Source organism: Narcine bancroftii, chromosome 5 (genome assembly GCF_036971445.1).
Source record: "Narcine bancroftii isolate sNarBan1 chromosome 5, sNarBan1.hap1, whole genome shotgun sequence".
Taxonomy (NCBI): Eukaryota; Metazoa; Chordata; class Chondrichthyes; order Torpediniformes; family Narcinidae; genus Narcine; species Narcine bancroftii.
Window position 1 is genome coordinate 37,564,094 of NC_091473.1, and position 21,563 is coordinate 37,585,656.

The 21,563-nt window shown below is 37.7% G+C and overlaps 1 protein-coding gene across 6 annotated transcripts in view; it reads left to right on the forward strand.

The window, feature by feature from the left end:
* prickle2b (prickle homolog 2b) overlaps positions 1–21,563 on the forward strand; it is a 281,661-nt gene that overhangs the window by 41,441 nt on the left and 218,657 nt on the right. For 4 of the 6 annotated variants that reach the window (XM_069937140.1, XM_069937137.1, XM_069937138.1 and 1 more), the window contains one exon: positions 1,124–1,209. The exons of 1 other annotated variant lie outside the window; for it this stretch is intronic. Coding sequence is in view for 1 of the 5 variants with exons in the window: in XM_069937136.1 (XP_069793237.1) it covers positions 1,124–1,209 (86 nt within the window). In the remaining 4 variants the exon portion in view is untranslated. Of the gene's footprint in view, positions 1–37; positions 125–1,123; positions 1,210–21,563 lie in introns of those variants that run through there. One more of the 6 variants, XM_069937139.1, reaches the window with a different exon arrangement.

A 21,563-nucleotide genomic window follows, 5' to 3' on the forward strand; every position in this document is an offset into this window, starting at 1 on the left:
AATGTGTCATCTCAGCTCCTGTTCTCAAAGTTCTGACTGATGAAGTTGTGTGTTGTACACACTCTTTTCCACCTTCTCTATCCCTTCTTTCATGGAACTATTCTGATCATCAGACTATATAAAGGTTATTATGACACCAGAGAAAGTATAGATGGTTTATTGGGATATGGCAAGGAATTATCAGTAAGGATAGGATAGTGGCTAATCTGAAAACATGAGGAGAAAAGGCTGAGAGGAGATTTTAATTGAAATGAATAAAATAATGAGGTTTTGATGTGATGAACCTAAAGGAATTATTGTTCCTCCTGGAGCCAAATACCAGAGGAAATGGATCTGAGTTCATTGGAGAAAGGATGAGGAAGAGGTTATTGAAACAAATTTTTCTCCAAAACATTGTCTGCCTGAAAAAAAAAAGAAACTCTAACCACACTTAAAATAAATCTAGATAATCACTTGACAATTTATAGAATACATTGCTGTGGATTGAGAGCTGAGAAGTTGTGTTAACCTAAATACCATTTTGGTTGGCCTGGTCTTTCTTTTTTGTTATGCCATAAAAAGTCATTTTATAACATGCACAGTCATTGATCTTTCATAAAGTGTGGTTACCTAAAATATTTTTCGGTTACTTTCTTGATGATTTCCTGATGCTTTCTAACATTGAATATCTCAGCATTCGCTATATTTCACATTTACAGCATTTGTAATATTTTGGCAGTGTCACAATGACCGATTAGGCTTCAATATATTGACTCTTGGTTGTCTTCTCAATTTAAGGGGAGTTAGGGATGGACAACTAATGCCAGCATTCCTTGTGACACCCACATTCCCTAAACAAATATAAAAATATATTAAAACAGTGTTCACTCTGAAAAGTTAAATCTGTTTCTTTTTTTTCCATGGATGCTGCCAGACCCCCTACATGTTTCCAGCAAGTTCTGTTTTTATTTCTTTTAATTATTTGAGCATTGTCACTTTGACACCATGGTACTTAATTTCTAAATTTAATGCAATGAAAGTGATTTATTTTGTGATGAAGTTTGTTTTTGCTTAGGGTTTTTCTAAATTGTTTAATGTATTCAAGAACTTTTTGCAAGCCATGTTAATAAATCCTATTTTACAGCTCTGTGCAGTGGATGATGCAGAAAAAGGGCAACCATGTAATGTATGTGGAGACCAGTGCCCAGGGTTGACATTACATAATTGGAGGTATTAATATTTTTTGGTACTTTTGAAATACAGGTACTTATAACTGGATTAGTTATGTATATTTTCATAATTGCGTAACTGCTTCTTAAAATAATACAATCCTAATACTGATATTTTTCTCCCAAAGTTAGAGTAGTACAAACTGAAATCATCTTAAAAACAGTGACTGCTCAGTTACTTTTAACCTTTGAATACAAGCAACATTAGTTGCTATGTCTTTAGTGGAGATACCTACCAAACAAAGAGTGTTTGATTAGCAGGCTATAATGGTGTTCTAAAGATAGATGCCAGTTTGATGTCACGGGTGATCACAATGGAACTTTGGGAGTTGAGCATGAGGATCTTGGAAATGAAACTTTGTAGGTTCATAATTTGGGTGGATGTAATTGAATTATTTTGCCACTGCACTTTGATCATAAAATATAATCTTTTGATTAATTTTTAGTTTTATATTTGTCTTTGTAGTCATAATGTCTCAAAGGATTGTGAACCAAGAACACTGCAGTTCATTCTTTAAGAAAAAGTACAAAGAGAAGTTGTATTTCAACAGTTAATTATATTATTCGGATGTTTTTTGTATTGTTGCCAATATTTTTTGAGGAACAGCAGGCTCTCCTTGATAGTAAGGAAAACAGAAACACAGAGAAATGCACAGCCCATAAAAGTATTCTTCTAAGAGAGCAGTAAAAGTTTTTCATTGTGGTAAGACCTGCTACTCTGTCGTGAATAAAGTTTCATCTATTTATACTCTGAGACTCCTTTGTGTTTGGGGAATTTAATCATTTTCCACAAGTTATAGATTGAGAGGTAATTATTTCAATTTAATATGTAACTTACAAAGGGCAAAGTTGAGTAATATTTGACTGGTTTTTATTAATGGATGGTTCTTGAGAAACAACTTTTTGCCTGTCTGGAACATGAATAGACAGTTCTCATACAATGGTTCATGGTGTAATTTAAAGCAAATAGTCAGCTATTACATGATGAATATTAAAATATACAAGTGTTTTTCTGTTGAAATTTAAAAATGATTGTTACATAAAACAGTATTATTCTATAGAACATTATATAATATAGGCCCTTCAGCCCACATTGTTATGCCATCCTATATAAACCTCACAACCCTAACCCTCACTTTTCTTGCACCACGTGCCAATCTACGAGTCTTTTAAATGTCCCTCCTGTACCAGTCTCCACCATTACCCCTGGCAATTCATTCCTGGTATCCAATATTCTCTGTGAATGGAAAGAAAATATCCTGACATCTCCCCTAAACTATCCTCCCCTGCCTTTATGCAGATATCATGTGGTATTTGCTAGTTGCCCAGAGAAAAAAGTGCTGACTGACCACCCTATCAATACATCCTTGTAGACCTGTATTAAGTCATCCCTCTTCTGTTAACCTTGCCTCATAAGATACATTCTCCAATTTAGGCAACATCCTGGTAAATCTCCTCTGCACCAACTGAAAGCAATTCCAAGTGTGTTCCAACAAAGTTGTATAGTGCTGTAACATTACCTCATATTGGGTGGGGGGGGGGGTCACATGATTTGGTGAAGGCAAGATGTGGAATTCTGACTCTCCCCGGAATTAGTAAAAAAATGTCCTCATTAGGTAAAGTGAAACTAACCAATTTCACTAAGGTAAAGTGGAAGTAACCAAAACTATTAAAAACTGATTTTCAACTTCTATACAACATTCTAACTATGTCACCTGAAAGAGGAAAAACTGTCACTGGCCTGTCGTGAATACATGGAACAACGACAAGTTGGAAAAAAGGCCTACTGTCTCCCTGGATCCAGGGGCTGAAGTGAGGGTCAATTCTAAGGCGAGTCATACTCCTACAAGGCCCATTCCATGCTCCATAGTGCCATCACAACCATCTCAATAGGGTGATGGCATCGAGGAAGAAGATGTTGAACTGTGCATGCGTGGACAGGTGTGCATGTACAGATTGGAAGAGCCCTGTGATGTTGCTGGAGCCAGCAGTGCTAGCTCTGACACATACCAGATGCTGTGTTTCAAACAGGAGGAGATCTCTGTCAGATTTACAGGTCAATGACGAAGAAGGTGGAGGGGGAGGGGGGGAGATCAACAGGAAGAAGAGGTGACAAGGCAGGTGAAAGTTTCTGAAGACAAAGGTAGGAAAATGAAAGTATTACAAGAGAAAGAATGCACTAATGCCCACTTACTGAAAGAATTGAGAGAAATAAAAGCAAATGTGAAAATCTCAGATTACAGAATGAAGAAATATTTTGCTATTGTTCAGAAATTGCAAAATAAAGTGGATAAGGTTGATGAAAGAGTTAAGACTGGAAGCTGGTATGGAAGATGTACAGGATAGAATGACGAGAGTGGAAAATGATATTAATGCATGGCCATTGAAAAGAAGCAACTGGGGAAAAAAAGTTGATCTACTAGAGAATTTTAGTAGATGAAATGATATTAAAATTGTTGGCCTTAAAGAAGGTGATGATGTGATAAGGTTTTTTTCCAGTGCTGGATTCTGGAGGTTCTGGGACCTGATAAATTTGAAAATGTTATTGAAATTGAAAGGGCACATAGAGCACTGAGACCACGGCATCCTCCCGACAAAAGCCAAGATCTGTACTTATAAAATGTCAAGACAGAAAGAATGTTGGCTCTGGCTGTGCAAGGTGCTAAAGAATGACAAGGTCCATTGGAATTCCATGGAATTAAGTTTGGATTGTTGAAGTGGAGGAGAGCTTGTAGCACTATGAAACCTGCCTTATGGTAAAAGAGATATTGGTTCATCCTTCACCATCTAGCTATTCTGAAGATCTTCATACAAGAAGGACAGAATAGTTTTTTTATATAGATCACATTCACGCAGAAGAATTTGTTGGAACTCTATCAGTTAAGCTTCAACTGGACGTTTGAAAATGTTCTGATCAACACAAAGCTTTTTTTTTAAGTTTTCTCTTTTTGTAAAAAGATTGATAATGGTAAACATCTGGCAGGGGGTGGAGGTGGTTGGAAGTTTTATGGACTAACTGCTATTGACTCGTCTGTAATGTGTGTACTTGGGGCAACAGCCACAACCCGTAAAGTGGAGGTGGAGGGGGGGAGAGATATGTTGTATATTATTTAAACAACATTTAATGTGTTATTTTTTTTGTTTCTTTGTTTTTTTTTCCTCTCTTACATTTTTGAATATTTTATTGGTTGCAATAATCTGTTTATGTATAAATTTCTTTTTCTACCTGAACTGTCGAGGAGTGACCCTTAACACGGTCTACATTGAACATTGGGATAAACAGGGAAGTTCATGGAGAGAGGGGAAGGGACAATGTCATTGGTCTTGGATTAAAGTAAATATAAATGAGTAATTTATTGAATTTTCTTAGTTTTAATGTTAATGGGCTGAATGGATGGATGAAGAGGAAGAGAATATTGATACATATTTTAAAAAAAAAAGTAGATGTAGCCTTTTTACAAGAGACTCATTTAACTGAAACAGAAGATCAGAAATTAAAAAGAAACTGGGTGGGACATGTCACAGCCTCTTCATTTAATTAAAAGGTATGGGGAAGACACTTCCAGTCACGATTAACTCTGCAGGTAGATATGTTATAGTATATTGTCAATTTTTTTCAGAATGTTGGACTTTTTTGAACATTTATGCACCAACTGCAGATTATTTAGATTTTTGTTTAGAACAGTAGTAAGAATAAAGGCAGCGAAGACTACTTTAGCATTAATAAAGGATTTGAGCGTAGACATGGAAAAGAATTCATCCAAGAGATTATTCTTTTTATTCAAATCAACAAGACTCCTATTCAAGGATAGACTTATTTTTTAATGTCAACACATCTTTAAAATAGAGTTAATCAAGTTGATTATAAAGCAAGGCTTCTATCAGATCACTCGCTGTTATTCATGACTTTTACAATCATAAAGAACCATCTAATGCATGGAGACTTAATTCAATGTTCTTATAAAGACCAGATTTTTGTGATTTTTTTTTTTTTGGTTTTGTTTTTGTTAGAAGGCATATTCAGATTTTTCTTTCAGACTAATTCTAATTCAGATAATAAGTTTATTTTATGAGATGGAGTGAAGGCTTACTTAAGGGGACAAATTATGTTACACTTCTAAAATTAAGAAAGATTATAACCATATAACAATTACAGCACGGAAACAGGCCATTTTTGGCCCATCTAGTCTGCACCGAACTATGAAAGAATTGGACCAATTGAAGAAGGAGGTAATATACTTAGAAAAGGATTTACAAAGACGGGTCTCAGAGGAGAAACGTTGGAGACTTATAAATAAGAAACTTCATTATAATATATTACAAACATTTAGAATGGAGAAAGCCATAATGAGAACTAAGCAGAGATATTATGAGTTAGATGAAAGGGTTCATAAGGTTCTTAAATGACATTTATAAGCAGAACAAGTTTCAAGAACTATTCATACAGTTAAAAGAGAGTTGGATGTGACTACTTTTAAGCCTCATGAAATTAATGAGGCTTTCAAACAATTTTATTCTCAGTTGTATAAATCTGAATCACAGAGAGATGATAATAAAATAGGATTTAAAAAAAATCACAGACAAGACTTCTGGTCTTAACTTTACAAGAGCAAAGGTAGTTGGATGCTCTTTTCACTTCAAGGGAAATGGGAGAAGCATTGAGCTCATTACAAAGTAATAAATCTCCAGAGGATGGTTTCCTGCCTGAATTTTATAAAGAATTTAAGGATTTATTAATTCCTCCTTTTATGGATGTATTAGAACAGGCGATGGAAACACATACCTTCCCGGAAATGGTAATACCAAAAAAGAGATCCTTTAAAACCAGCATCTTGTAGACAAATCTCTTTGCTAAATATAGATTATAAAATAATTGCCAAAGTTTTAGCTAATAGGTTGAAGTTTTTACCAAAATTGATAGGTTTTGTGAAAAAGAGAAAATCTGTAAATAAAATAACTAGGTTACTTAGCATAATTAGTGCAAAAGATTTAAATGTGGCAGTGGTTTTGGATGCAGAAAAGATGTTTGATAGACAAGAGTGGGACTTCTTGTTTAAAATGTTTGAGAAATTTTGGATGGGTCCAGTGTTTATAACTTGGGTTAAAGCTTAATATAATAACCCTAAAGCTAAAGTTGTTACGAATGGGCAGGTTTCTACATTCCTTCCGTTGACAAACTCTAGTAGGCAATGATGACCTTTATCGCCTGCATTTTTTTTATTTTAGCGATTGAACAACTTGCAGAATTAATACGAGCTGATTCAGATATTAAAGGCTTTACGGTTAATCATGAAGAATATGAAATTAATCTATTTGCTAATGATTTTTTGATTTACTTGACAGAGCCAATAGGTTTCTTACATAAATTATATTTGAGATTGGAGGAATATGTTAAGATTTTGGGTTATAAAGTCAACTGAGATAAAACTGAAATGATGCCTCCTACTATAGGGGATTACACTCCATGTCAATGAGTTACTCAATTTAAATGGCTAGTAAACGGGATAAAATAATTAAGTATATGGGTAGATAATAAATTAGAGAATGTATAAAAACAGAACTATGTATTTTTACAAGAAAATTGGTGAGGATTTGAATAAGTGGACGATGTTGACAATTGCAGTATTGGGTATGGATAACTGTGTTAAAATAAATATATTTCCTAGGGTTCAATACTTATTCCAAACATTGCCAATAATGATACCATAAAAATTTATTCAAGAATTAAATAAATATATTAGAAATTTTCTTTGGAAGGATAAGATGTCGAGAGTTTCTTTCGATAAATTGGTTTGGAAATTTGAGTTCAGATGTTTGCAATTACTAAATTTTATAAATTACAACAAGGAAGCTCAATTGAGATTTTTAATTTCTTTCTTTGATGAGGAAGAAAGACCAGCATGGATTAAAATAGGAATTGATAAAATAGGAAAGACAAAATCAGAAGATTTTGGATATAAATGGGAACCAAAATAATTATCTGGGGAAAAGGAAGCATTTTTTTGCTGAAGCATTTGATTAATATTTGGAATAAAGTAAATGATGAAATTAGAATGAGGAGAGCAGTTTGGGCTCAAATACCTTTGATTCAAAATCAATTTATTCCATTTTCAATGGATAATCAATTTTTAAATATTTGATTTCAGAAAGGAATTAGATATATTGAAGATTATTATGTAGATAGAAGTTTAATGACATTTGATAATTTAAAAAATAAATATGGGATACAAAATAACACCCTTTTTTTGTTATTATCAATTATGGGCTTATTTGAGAGATGAGATGGGTCCAACAATGTCATTACCAAAATGTGGTGATTTAGAAATATTGATATGTAGTAGGTATATTAAGAATTTTTTTTTCTATGTATATTCTTGCAGAAGGGAATTATTAAACATGGAATACATAAGTCCAGACAATGTTGGGAGACAAACTTAGATGTTGATGAAGTAAATTGTTTAATTTAATGGACATGCTCCATCTGATTCTTAAAGTGAGATACAGTAAAACTCTGTTAATCCAACACATGCAAAAAACTAAATAAACTGATTTATCTGATCAGTGTTTTAGATATGGTCAGGAGGTAGGTATTCTTCTACATTCTACTTGGTCTTGCTCCAAAGTGAGACCTTTTTGGTTAAATTTGGCATTTTTATTTGGGATGGGTTATGGAAATTAAATTTCCATAAACTTGTTATTTTTATTAGGTAATATTGATGGGATAAGACTGAAACTATCTACATATCAAAAACAATTTTTAAAGATTGTTTAGCAGTAGCAAGAAAATGTAGAGCAGTGATAAGGAAATTGGATGCCTATTTGGGTATGAAACATTGGAATGCAGAGTTGAGAAGATTACTTATAATTTGAGAAATAAATATGACATTTTTTTTAAAATTAGGTGCTCGTACTTAAGAATTGAGGGAATTAATATATAGACCTTTTCCTTGAGCCTTGAACTTCATTAACCTCATTTAAATATTTTAAGATATAAATGATTAATTCCATGTGGTAAGGGGGAACTTGCAGAAACCATGTTTCTATTTTAGTTTCTTTTTTTGGTTTTCTTGTTATTTCATTTCTTTTTCCTTTTTTCTTTTGGGGTTTAGTGGGGAGAGGGGGTTGGGGTTTATACCATCATGTAATAGAAAGTGACAAACGAGATATGCTCCACACCAGGGTCATGCCCAGCGCAGAATGCCACACTGACCACCGGCTGGTACGCTGCAAGCTCAACCTTCACTTCAAGCCAAAGCCCAGGAACAGTAAAGCCCCCAGAAAGAGGTTCAATGTTGGAAACCTGCAGTCAGACGAAGCGAGAGGAAACTTCCAGGCAAACCTCAAAGCAAAGCTCGACGATGCAATCCGCCTCACGGACCCATCCCCTGAAACCCTCTGGGATCAGTTGAAGACTACCATACTGCAATCCACTGAAGAGGTACTGGGCTTCTCCTCCAGGAAAAACAAGGACTGGTTCGACAAAAACAGCCAGGAAATCCAGGAGCTGCTGGCAAAGAAGCGAGCTGCCCACCAGGCTCACCTTACAAAGCCGTCCTGTCCAGAGAAGAAACAAGCCTTCCGTCGCGCATGCAGCCATCTTCAGCGCAAACTCCAGGAGATCCAAAATGAGTGATGGACTAGCCTCGCCAAGCGAACCCAGCTCAGCGCGGACATTGGCGACTTCAGCGGTTTCTACGAGGCTCTAAAGGCTGTGTACGGCCCCTCACCCCAAGTCCAAAGCCTGCTGCGCAGCTCAGACGGCAAAATCCTCCTCAGCGACAAGATCTCCATCCTCAACCGATGGTCAGAACACTTCCAATCTCTTTTCAGTGCCAACCGCTCAGTCCAAGATTCCGCCTTGCTCCAGCTCCCTCAACAGCCCCTAAGGCTAGAGCTGGATGAGGTCCTCACCCAGGATGAGACATATAAGGCAATCGAACAACTGAAAAGTGGCAAAGCAGCAGGTATGGATGGAATCCCCCCAGATGTCTGGAAGGCTGGCGGCAAAACTCTGCATGTCAAACTGCATGAGTTTTTCAAGCTTTGTTGGGACCAAGGAAAACTGCCTCAGGACCTTCGTGATGCCACCATCATCACCCTGTACAAAAACAAAGGCGAGAAATCAAACTGCTCAAACTACAGGGGAATCACGCTGCTCTCCATTGCAGGCAAGATCTTCGCTAGGATTCTCCTAAATAGAATAATACCTAGTGTCGCCGAGAATATTCTCCCAGAATTACAGTGCGGCTTTCGCGCAAACAGAGGAACTACTGACATGGTCTTTGCCCTCAGACAGCTCCAAGAAAAGTGCAGAGAACAAAACAAAGGACTCTACATCACCTTTGTTGACCTCACCAAAGCCTTCGACACCGTGAGCAGGAAAGGGCTTTGGCAAATACTAGAGCGCATCAGATGCCCCCCAAAGTTCCTCAACATGATTATCCAACTGCACGAAAACCAACAAGGTCGGGTCAGATACAGCAATGAGCTCTCTGAACCCTTCTCCATTAACAATGGCGTGAAGCAAGGCTGTGTTCTCGCACCAACCCTCTTTTCAATCTTCTTCAGCATGATGCTGAACCAAGCCATGAAAGACCTCAACAATGAAGACGCTGTTTACATCCGGTACCGCACGGATGGCAGTCCCTTCAATCTGAGGCGCCTGCAAGCTCACACCAAGACACAAGAGAAACTTGTCCGTGAATTATTCTTTGCAGACGATGCCGCTTTAGTTGCCCATTCAGAGCCAGCTCTTCAGCGCTTGACGTCCTGTTTTGCGGAAACTGCCAAAATATTTGGCCTGGAAGTCAGCCTGAAGAAAACTGAGGTCCCCCATCAGCAAGCTCCCCACCATGACTACCAGCACCCCCACATCTCCATCGGGCACACAAAACTCAAAACGGTCAACCAGTTTACCTATCTCGGCTGCACCATTTCATCAGATGCAAGGATCAACAACGAGATAGACAACAGACTCGCCAAGGCAAATAGCGCCTTTGGAGGACTACACAAAAGAGTCTGGAAAAACAACCAACTGAAAAACCTCACAAAGATGAGCGTATACAGAGCCGTTGTCATACCCACACTCCTGTTCGGCTCCGAATCATGGGTCCTCTACCGGCATCACCTACGGCTCCTAGAACGCTTCCACCAGCATTGTCTCCGCTCCATCCTCAACATTCATTGGAGCGCTTTCATCCCTAACGTCGAAGTACTCGAGATGGCAGAGGTCGACAGCATCGAGTCCACGCTGCTGAAGATCCAGCTGCGCTGGGTGGGTCACGTCTCCAAAATGGAGGACCATCGCCTTCCCAAGATCGTGTTATATGGCGAGCTCTCCACTGGCCACCGTGACAGAGGTGCACCAAAGAAGAGGTACAAGGACTGCCTAAAGAAATCTCTTGGTTCCTGCCACATTGACCACCACCAGTGGGCTGATATCGCCTCAAACTGTGCATCTTGGCGCCTCACAGTTTAGCGGGCAGCAACCTCCTTTGAAGAAGACCGCAGAGCCCACCTCACTGACAAAAGGCAAAGGAGGAAAAACCCAACACCCAACCCCAACCAACAAATTTTCCCTGCAACCGCTGCAACCGTGTCTGCCTGTCCCGCATTGGACTTGTCAGCCACAAACGAGCCTGCAGCTGACGTGGACATTTAACCCCTCCATAATTCTTCGTCCGCGAAGCCAATTCAAAGAAAGAATAGATTGGATATTAATATTTCATATATTTTGCACTTGGATATTATTACATGTATGGTAAATGTTTAAATAAAATTTACAAAAAAAATTACCTCACGACTCTTGAACTCAATTCCCTGACTAATGAAGACCAGCACACTATAAGCCTTCTTAACTTCCTGTCAACTTGTATGGCAAGCTTGAAAGATCGACGGTTTTGGACCCCAAGATCCTTTTGTTTTTCCACACTGTTAAAAATCCTGCCTTAACCACATATTCCATCTTCAAGTTTGACCTTCCAAAATGTATCATTTCACACTTATCCAGATTGAACACCGTCGGCCACTTCTCTGCTGAACTCTCCATCCTGTGTATGTCCTGTCGTAACCTGCGACAGCACTATCCCCAACATCTTCAACATTTGAGTAAATTCCAAACTTACTGACCCATCGTTCCACTTCTTCATCCAGGTCACTTATAAAAATCAGAAACTTTGGGGGTCCTCAAACAGATATGCACATCAGAGTATTGCCATTTGCTGTGGCATTTTCTCAAGAAAATATAATGTTCAATGATTGATAAAGTTGAAAACCCTAAAACTTTGATTTTTTTTTTGGGCTGCCATCTTTCCCAAGGATACACATATAACTTTCAGAGTGCTTGAAGACAATAACAGCTTGTATTAACAGAAATAATAGCTGTTTCCTAATTATGCAGCTGTTCTTTGACAAACTAAAAGCCTTTGGTGATTATGGAATGGGGTCCCAAGCAACTCAAGATTCAATTTATTGTCGTCGTAATAAAACAGTGTCGTATTACATGAAATTTCCTTTTTCCTGGTGCAGGGCAGGCAGATTCTCCACTGGCAGGAATTGCCTAAGCACCACTTGCAGTCAGAGAGAGAGAGAGAAACAAAAGAGAGTCCCCCCCCCCCCCCACCAAGTCACTGAGTATCCATAGATTCTACAGTGCTCCCGCAGCCACACAGAGTTCAGTACAAATAATTGGCAACCCGAGCTCCAGATCCAAACCTCTGACATGATTAGGGACCCTCCAGCACCCTCTGCATCTCCTCACATCCTGGTTCCAATACTTGGTAGCCCTCCAGCTGGTTCGAGCTAGTCTCCAGCAGTCCGCAGCCCAGAGTGAGTTTCCTGTCAGTGGTCTCCAGCATCCCACAGGTTCCTTGCCTCAAGTCGCCAGCAGCCTGCCACATGCACTAGTTCCTCAGCTGCAGAATACCCTCACTAGTTCACCACTGTGGTCACTGTCCCATGGGTCATCTCCTCTGCTTCTCCCTCTCAGAAGATGCATGATCTTCTTGTCCACTGGTACCCTGCTCCAGTCCTCTGTCTGCTTCACTGAAGTCTGTAGCCCCTTGTGGTTGCTGCTCATTAATAGGTGCTGCCATCTTGGGCACAGACCCACAGTTGCAGGATTTCAACTAAAATTACTGTTGGCTCCCTCAATGGGCCACTCAAAGCCCATGCAGAGTCGACAGGGCAGCTGGATACCACTGAATCTCCACTCGCTCGCTCCCCGTGGGTCTGCACCAGCAGCAGTGCTGCCATACAGCAGCTCTGGCAGCACCTCCATCTTCAGGAAAAAGTCCAGAGAATGTGAATGTGGAGAGGCCGTTTTCTCTTGGAAGAGAGCCTAGCACAAGGGTTACTTTTAAAAGACAAAGATATCATGTATTTAAGACATATGACTTGTGACTCATTGGAACTTCAATCCTCAAAAGAGCAGTGGTTTGGATGTTTTTATTCCCTCCACAAAGACACTTTTCCTTTATCTGCCTCTATGCTCCACAGTGTTAAATTTGTAATCAAAAAATTCATGTAATTGAAATGCACATTTCAGATTTTATTTGAGTTTATTTGTATATATTTTGGTTTGACTATGTAAAAATTACAGCACTTTTTTTATATACACAGTCCCCTCATTTCAGAGCACCATAATGTTTGGGACATTTGACTTCACAGGTGTTTACAAGTACTCAGGTCCGTTTAATTGCTTCGTTGGTGCAGGTGTAAGAAAGCTAGGTTTGCTTCTAAGCTTTTGATTACCTTTGGAGTCTGCAGTTTTCATTTTTCAACATGAGGACTAGAGTTGTGCCAATGAAATAAAAGTCATTTTGAGACTGATAAACAAGAATAAAACAGTAAGTCATCACCCAAACCTTAGCATTGCCAAAATCGTTTGGAACAAAATGAAGAAGAAAGCGTACTGGTGAGCTCAGTAATGGCAAAGGGACTGGTCTTCCAAGGAAGATCTCCATTGCTGATGACAGAAGAATCCTCATCATAATGAAGAAAAATCCCAAAATGTATGTCCAACAGATCAGAAACACTCTTCAGGAAGCAGGTATGGATATGTCAATGATCACTGTCTGCAGAAGACTTCATGAAGAGAGGCTATACTGGAAGGAGAGACTGAGGGACCTCACACCCATCCACAATGATGGGTTGGAGGTGAAAGGATTTTGAACATTCAAGTTCTTGGGAATCTATATTTCTGAAGACCTCAATTTTCTAAGGAATCTGAGGAGATATGGCATATTGTTGAATACTCTATCAACCTCTACAGGTGTGCAGTATAAAGTATGGTGACTGGTTGCATCACAGCTTGGTTTGGGAATTCTAACTGCCCAAGAACACAGAAGGATCCCAAGCTAACACATGTTGTCAGCTCCAAAATAGGCTTCGACCTCCCATCCATTGAAAATATTTATGTGAGGTGCTGGCTTAAGAAGGCAACTAACCCTTTTTCCAACAATTCCTCTGAGCCTTGTTCTTCTTCCTCCTCCTCCTCTTCTTCTTCGTCTCCTTTTTCTTCAGCTCCAATAATTTTGCCCCCTCATACAGCCTTTTGGACTGCCTGGGAGCCTGTCTAAGGGGCTTAGTAAGCTACTCTGACAGGGTCTCCCATTGGTGCTGACTGATCAGAGGCTAAAGTTAATAAAGTATGTGAATTTGTTAAAGAGATGCAGAAAACAAATCAGGAAATGGAAGAAAAAGTTCAAAGCATTAATTTGGAAAATCAATTTCTTCAAGAAAAGGTCGATAAAGTGGTAAAGGATTAGAACAAGGATTGGCAATGAATAAACAATTGTCATTAGAAAATGTTTGCTAAAGAATTAATTTTAAGATTATTGGCCTGAAAGAAGGAGAAGATATTGTTCAATTTTTACAGGATTGGATTCCTCAGTCTTTTGGGCAAGATCATTTGAAAGGAGGTATTGAGATTGAGCGAGTTCATAGAGCCCTTAGACCTAAACCTCAGCTGGATCAAAAGTCGAGGCCTATTTTGGTCAAATTTCTTTGTTATCGAGTGGGGGTAAAATCTTGTAATTGGCAGCCAAACAGTTTAAAGAAAGAAAAGCGCCATTAGAATTTGGAGGGAACGAGATTTTATTTTATCCTGATAAAAGCTTTGAATTATTGAAGAAAAGGAAGACTTTTAATCCAGTTTAAAAATCTAAACTTTTATTCTGCAACATCCTGCAACTCTGAAAGTATTTGTTCAAGGAGGTCCAAGTAGATTTTTTACGAATCTGGAACATGTTCAAGAATATGCAGAAAGTTTGCCAGGCATGTGTCAAGAATTGACGCAAAGAGTGGAGACTTGAAAATGGAAAGTTATATTATTGTGGTGAAAGAAATCTGGAAGCGGTTTGAAATATTGCAGAGATGAGTTTAATATACTCAGAGGTGCCGGAGATATGCTGACTCGTTCCTGTCGAACCATGGACGTTATTTTGTGACTCTAGATGCAACCTGAAAAATGGAGGGTGGTAGCATTGTTGGGTGCTCTATGACAATGCTCAAGGGGGAGGGGTTCTCCTTTCTATTTATCTCTTTTTAAGTATTCAATCAAATACTATTTTTATTACTGGATTTAATTTTTTTTTAATTTAAGAGGTTGATGAAGAGCCGGAGACTGATGAAGGGGAATCATGAAAAGGGGGAAAGTGTAAGAATTTTAATTTTTTTACAATGTAAATGGTCTTCAAACCCCTATAAAGAGAAAGAGCTTTGACACATTTCAAGAAAAATGAAAGTAGATGATGCTTTTCTACAAGAAACACATTTAATTGAAAAGGAACATCAAAAACTAAAGAAAGGATTGGGTTGGAATGGTAGATGCATAGCATTTTAATACAAAAGTTAGAGGAGTAGCAATTTTGATCAATAAAAATCTTCCAATTAAAATACAAAATACAGTTTTCGACCCATTTGGTAGGTTTGTATTAATAAATTGCAAATTTTATTTCTGAACAATGAATATTTATACACCAAATGTGGATGATGGTAAATTTACACAAGAAACCTTTTTTAAATATGGGGAAGCTAATGAAAATATTTTAGTGGATGGAGATTTTGATTTTTGTCTTGACCCTTTATGTGATAGTTCTACAAAGAATGTGTTGAAATCTAAGGCAGCAAAAATAACTTTGTCATTAATTAAAAACTTGAATTTGGTTGATATTTGGAGAAGGATGTATCCTAGAAAAAGGGACTATTCATTTTATTCTAATAGACATGATTCATATTCTAGAATTGGTATGTTTTTATTATCAGCAAGACTTCAAGGTAGGGTATAACAGGTTCAGTATAAGGCAAGGTTCATATCAGAACATTCTCCTTTGTTCTGTTATGAGCCCAGAGGATCCCAAAAGCCAGCAGCATTAAAAATACACCAAGACAAATGGGTACTTAAATAAAAGTTGATTTTAATTATCTTTAAACATGAAAACCGGACCAAACTCTAACTTATTACTATTAACTTACTTAACCTAACTTAACCCCCTTCTAATTCTCAGCACACATGTATGTAATGTGTATATAAGTTCAGAAAAGTTCTTTGATTCACAGTCCAATCTTACTTCTCACTCCTCCAACTTCACTGGGACCAGGCAATTCTTATACTGTGCAGTATACTATTTACAGTTATGAATTTCACCAGACTTTAGTGCTTGAAAGGTAAATGTAAATGGTTACTTGTTGCTCATTGGTCACCCACAACTGATTCCTTCCAGCCACTTCAGTGTCTTGCCGAATAAACTTGCTTCATCAGGATTTTCCAGATGAAAACCTTTTTCCTTCAGGTCACCACAGAGTTCCTTTTTGTTTCTCTTATTTCAAGTGAAACATTAGACAGCAAGCCATCTCTTCTTGTATGTACCACAAGGGCTTTGACCAGGCTGAACTGAGATCTCCCAACCTGTCTTCAAAATGGAGTTTTTCCACAAGCTTGTCAGCTTGTTACATTCCAGTCCCAGCTGCTGCTACTGAACTGTAAAAATGAATTCCTTCTCTCTCTCAGAAAACCACATGACCCTCTTAGAACAGCCAACTTTACTCAGACAGACTGCGGCTCCGGACCTAATCTAAGTTTGTTCATCAGTTGCTTTCCAAAACAATAATCCATTACTCCACAGCATGTCCAATTAACGCCTACTTGTGAAGTCATCATAGGCATTCCTCAATTTTTTTGCAAAGGCACCCGGAGCCTGGACTGTCTGGTTTGAGCAGAGCTCCAGCATTTTCTTCAACACCGGCATACCGAAAGGATGCTAACTCCCGAGAAACCTATGTTGTTTCTTTTGGGGGATATATCAAGGATTGGTCCAGATTTAAAATTAAATTTGTTTCAAAAAGAATTTTTAAAGATTGTGCTGGCAGTTGTCAGGAAATGTATAGCACTTTCATGAATTTGGTATTAGCTAGATGGCATGGGGAAATGCAAATTTATATACCTTTGTAAAAGATCACATAATTTAAAGAAGAAATATGATAATTGTTTGAAAATTTGGTTTCCATATATGCAAAAGATTGGTGTTATAACTTTATAATTATCATATGCCAATTGCTAGAATTTTGTACAATCCTTGTCAGTCCCCGGCCTCACCTTAATGTATTTCTTTTTATTTTTACTTTACTAGATGTTGTTTGTATTTTTTTGCATATATATACACACACACTTAGATTTTGATTAAATGTTATGTATTAAATTGTAGCATTTTATTTTACTATATATTTCATATTTTAAAAATATAATGGTAGTTATAAGAGTTAGAATAATTAGGTCACAATTTATTTGCAAGGCAATATCCAGAAATGTTTAAAATCAATCTATTTTTTCTTTATTTTTTTCCTTTGCTCTCTTCTTGGGGGTTTTCTGTGTGGGAGGGAGTGGGTGGAGGGTCGAGAAAATGATTTTTTTTTAAAAAGCATGTTGATATATAGAATTTCTAGTTCTGTATGCAATTTTGTTACATGTGCAAATAAAATAAAAAATTTAAAAGAGAAAGTAATCAACAAATAAAGGGAGCCCCATTACCCTGCTCACAACCTCTTCTCAATGCTACCTTTGGGAAGATGGTACAGAATCCTGAAAGTCAGCAACTCTAAAGAACAGCTTCTTTCCAACACCTCTCCGGCTCTTGAACTTGCTCATTTGCACTAATCGTGAAGGATTGTTTGCACTATTGCAAAACAAATTCACTGTTTTTGCACTCTATGAATATTATCTAATTTTTGTAATATTTTAGTGGATATTTTCTCTTTTATTCAACAAAGTATTCTCTTTGTTGTTTTTGAATTTTTTTTAAAAAACCCATTCAGTTGTATGGGAATCATTGCAGTTTAGAAATGTTTTAAGTGCAAATTTTTTAAGGCATAAAGTTTCTTTTCTATAACAGCATTTGAGCCTTGGGAAATAGTGAAGTAAATGGTTATACTCATGATACCATGATTAGTAAAGAATTTGCGAAAATGTGTTTCCCAAATGTAAATAAACACGAGGCCTGCAAATGTTGTAACCTTTAATTGAAAATGGTTAGTGTTTATAGAATCAGAATTTATTGTCATGAATAAGGCATGAAATTCAGTGTTTACAGCCACATCATAGAGTAGACATTCATATTATAACCATCTGATGCCCTTACGATAAAAAAAAGTTTTTTATTGAACATTTAATTTTTCCAAGACTCTGAGAGAACAATATTAGACACATAATATAAATAATATTTTTAAATTACACAATTTCATAAGACTGCCGAAATCTTACGCCTCAATTGCTAACATTAAAAAAAAAATACAATTGTCTTTTTTTTTTAAAAAAAAGAGGTGTTTGAGCATGCCTTCATTAATTAGTCCATATCTTGATCTTCAAGAATTCAATGCTATTAACCTAACGATATGATTTAAACATAATTGGGGAAGTTATTTATATCCTTAAGCCAATATGATTCAAATAAGGTTGCCATATTTTAAAACTGGTCATATTTCCTTCTAAGATTGTAAGTTCTCTTTTCCAGGGGGCACAACTTTGCATTTCCATATTCCAGCGAATAACAAGTAGGGGGGAGTTGGACTTCCACGTAAGAGCTATACATTTCCTGGCTACTGCTAGTGCAATCCTCACGAACTGTATTTGATATTTTGATAGTTTTGTGCCAATAACCATAAGATTGTTTAATAAATACAGTTCTGGCTCCAATGGATTTTCTATAATTTTTTGTCAAAATTTCTGCCAAGTCATACCAAAAGGATCTTTCATGCAGAACCAAGTTGAATGTATAAATGTTCCAACCTCTATACCACAACTAAAACACAAGTCTTGAATTTCAGATTTTAAACTATAATTTTTGCAGTGTAAGTTATAATTGATGCATAAAATTGTACTGTACCAATTCATATCTGACTTTAATAAATGATGTCATATTATCAGAGCACAATTTTGACCAATATTTTTCTTGATTTTTTTTTAAAAGGTCCACAGAAAGTAAGGTGGTGTCTTTGGTTCATTAATTATTCAGGAATCTGTTGGAAGTGGGGAAGAAGCTCTCCTCAATCGTTTGAGTGCTCCTCTTTTGGCTCCTGTATCTCTTTCATGATAGTAGCAGAGTGAAGAGGGCATGGCCTGGGTGGTGGGGTTCTTTGAGGATAGAGCCTGCTTTTTTAAGAAACTGCATCATAAATATTCTCAATGGAGTGAATTCTGGTGCCTGTGATGTTGCAATCCGAGTTAACAACCTTGTGGAGTTTATTCTTGTGCTGAGAGTTTGTGCCTCCATACCAGACAGTGATGCAACCAGCCAGAATGCTCTGTAAAAGTTTATGAGAATCTTCAGTGACATACTGAATCTCCTCAGACACCTCACAAAGCATAGCTCCTGGCAAGCCGCCTTTGTCATTGCATCAAAGTGGAGGCTCCAGGCCAGATCCTTGGAAATGCTGACAGCCAGGAATTTGAGGTCCTTGACCCTCTCCACTACTAAGCCCTCGATGAGGACTGGATCATGCTCCCCTGACTTCCTTCTAAAGTCACAATCATCTCCTTGGTTTTACTGATGTTGAGCGCAAGGTTGTTATTACACCATTCATCAAGCTGATCTCTCTCCCTCCAGTGATTTTTGCCAACAAATATGGTGTCATCAAAACTTGTAGAGGGCATTGGAATTGTAGCCAGCCACACAATCATGGATATGTAATGAGTAGAGCAGTGTGCTAAGGACGCATCCTTTCGGTATGCTGGTGTTGATAATCAGGGAGAGGAGACATTGTTTCCAATTTGTACTGACTGTGGTCTTCTGATGAGAAAGTCAAAGATCCAGTTGCAGAGGTGGGTACAGAGGCCTAGTTTGTAGCTTCTTGACCAGCACTGAGGGAATAATGGTATTGAAGGCTGAGCTGTAGTCGATGAAGAGCAGCCATATGTTCAAGTGATCCAGAGCTGAGTGGACAGCTAGCGATGTTGCATCTGCTGTGGAGCGATTGCGATGATAGGTGAATTGCAGTGGCTCTATATGTTTGTTCATTCTGGCCATGACCAGCCTCTCAAAAAATGTTATCACAATAGAAATTAGTGGTACTGGGCGGTAGCGATTGAGGCACCTCCCACTACTCTTGGGTACTGGGATGATTGATGCTCTTTTGAAGCAGGTGGCAAACTCTGACTACCCCAATGAGAAGTTGAAAATGTCTGAATAATGTGGCTAGTCGACACAGATTTTCAGTACCCTGCCAAGAATGCCGTCACCCTCTTGCATGTTGTCTGACATTGCCCTCATAGACAGATATCACAGGGTCCTCAGCCTTTGCAAGGATTCTTGTAGGCATTGTTTGGTTCTTATCAAAGCAGGAATAGAAGGTGTTTAGCTTAGTGAGTGGTGAGGCATCACAGCCATTTATAGTGTTCGCTCTTGCTTTGTAGGCTGCACTCCCTGGCATAGCTGGCATGTATCTGTCTCTAGCTTCCTCTGGAATTGCCACTTTGCTTCAGAGATGGTCTTCTGCAGGTCGTACCCAGACTTATAAAGGTCGCGATCCCTGGCCTTCAATACCCTTGTTCTCGCTCTCAGCAGGTTTTGCATTCTCTGATTCATCCAGGGCTTCTGTGAAAGTTTGTATTTTTAGCCATCCAAAAATGGCAATTATTAAGAAAAAGCACCATTGATTTTGTTTTTATTAAATACTGTATTCCCTAGCTAAAGCCTGTTAGGAAAATCCACATGTTCACTCAAAGCAGACACTGGGTTTTTTTTCCAGACAATTCAAAGCCACTTCCTAAATGAATTGTTCAACAAGTTACGGGGGCTTTGAGTGTTCTCCCAGAACCTGTTCCTATTTGATAAATGGCTGACTGATAGCAATCTGTCAAGATCACTACAGAATCCAGACTTCTCTCAGTAATAAACTATATCTCTCACTTTGAACTGGAGCAAAGTTGAGTTTCTTAAGTGGCATTTTTACACACAAACTTCTGGACAAAAAAAATTAGCATACTTACTTCCTGTGTGTCCTGATGTGGACATTTACATGGGCACTTTTAGGTCACTTTTACATAGCTTTCCTGTGTTGCAGAGATTTTCGAGAGGGAATGTCCTATTCTTTAGGCCTATTTCTTACTGTGGTCAATAAATTGGCTGTGGTCAATTTACATTGCAGCTGCCCCATTAAAACGTGTAGGTGTACAAATGGCAAAATTACAGGATGGAATTTGCATAAAAAATTCTGTCCTAATTTTTTTTTACACTGCTGTTCAGTGCCTGTGTGTGTGTGTGTGTAAAAAAAAAAAAAAAAAAAAAAAAAAAAAAAAAAAAAAAAGTCTACAGATTCAATCATTTCCCCAGATTGATAAATTTATATGTGATAATTAAAGTCTAAATCTCAGGTATACAAAATGCTAAAGTTTATGGAACGGGACCTCTTTGACAATATCTCATTTGTATATAAGACATGAAATCTATTTGAATTAATTTGTACATGTGAATGACTATTTAGCATCCATAATTTCCACTTCTTGGATAAGGAATCAATGACATGAGTCATTGTTAAATCAGAACTTCGAACAATGAACCTCAATGATATGCTTATCAATTTGTAAGAGATACGCGGCCGAATATGCCTTAAATATTGTACTGTTTCACTTGAACCTTATGAGGTTCTGGCATTGACTAGCATGACATTGCGTCTACCTGATAATAATATAACTAATTTCCGCTAGCATAATTGTTATAAAGATTTTTGTATTGCTCTATGGTTCTTGTGCTTTTCTTTCTATCTTGACAGCGGGGGCGAACTATCACACTTCTAAATGAACAGTCTTTAAGGAGTTGTTGCTTAAATGAGCTGATGGGAACTTCAAAGAGAAAGCCACAGAAT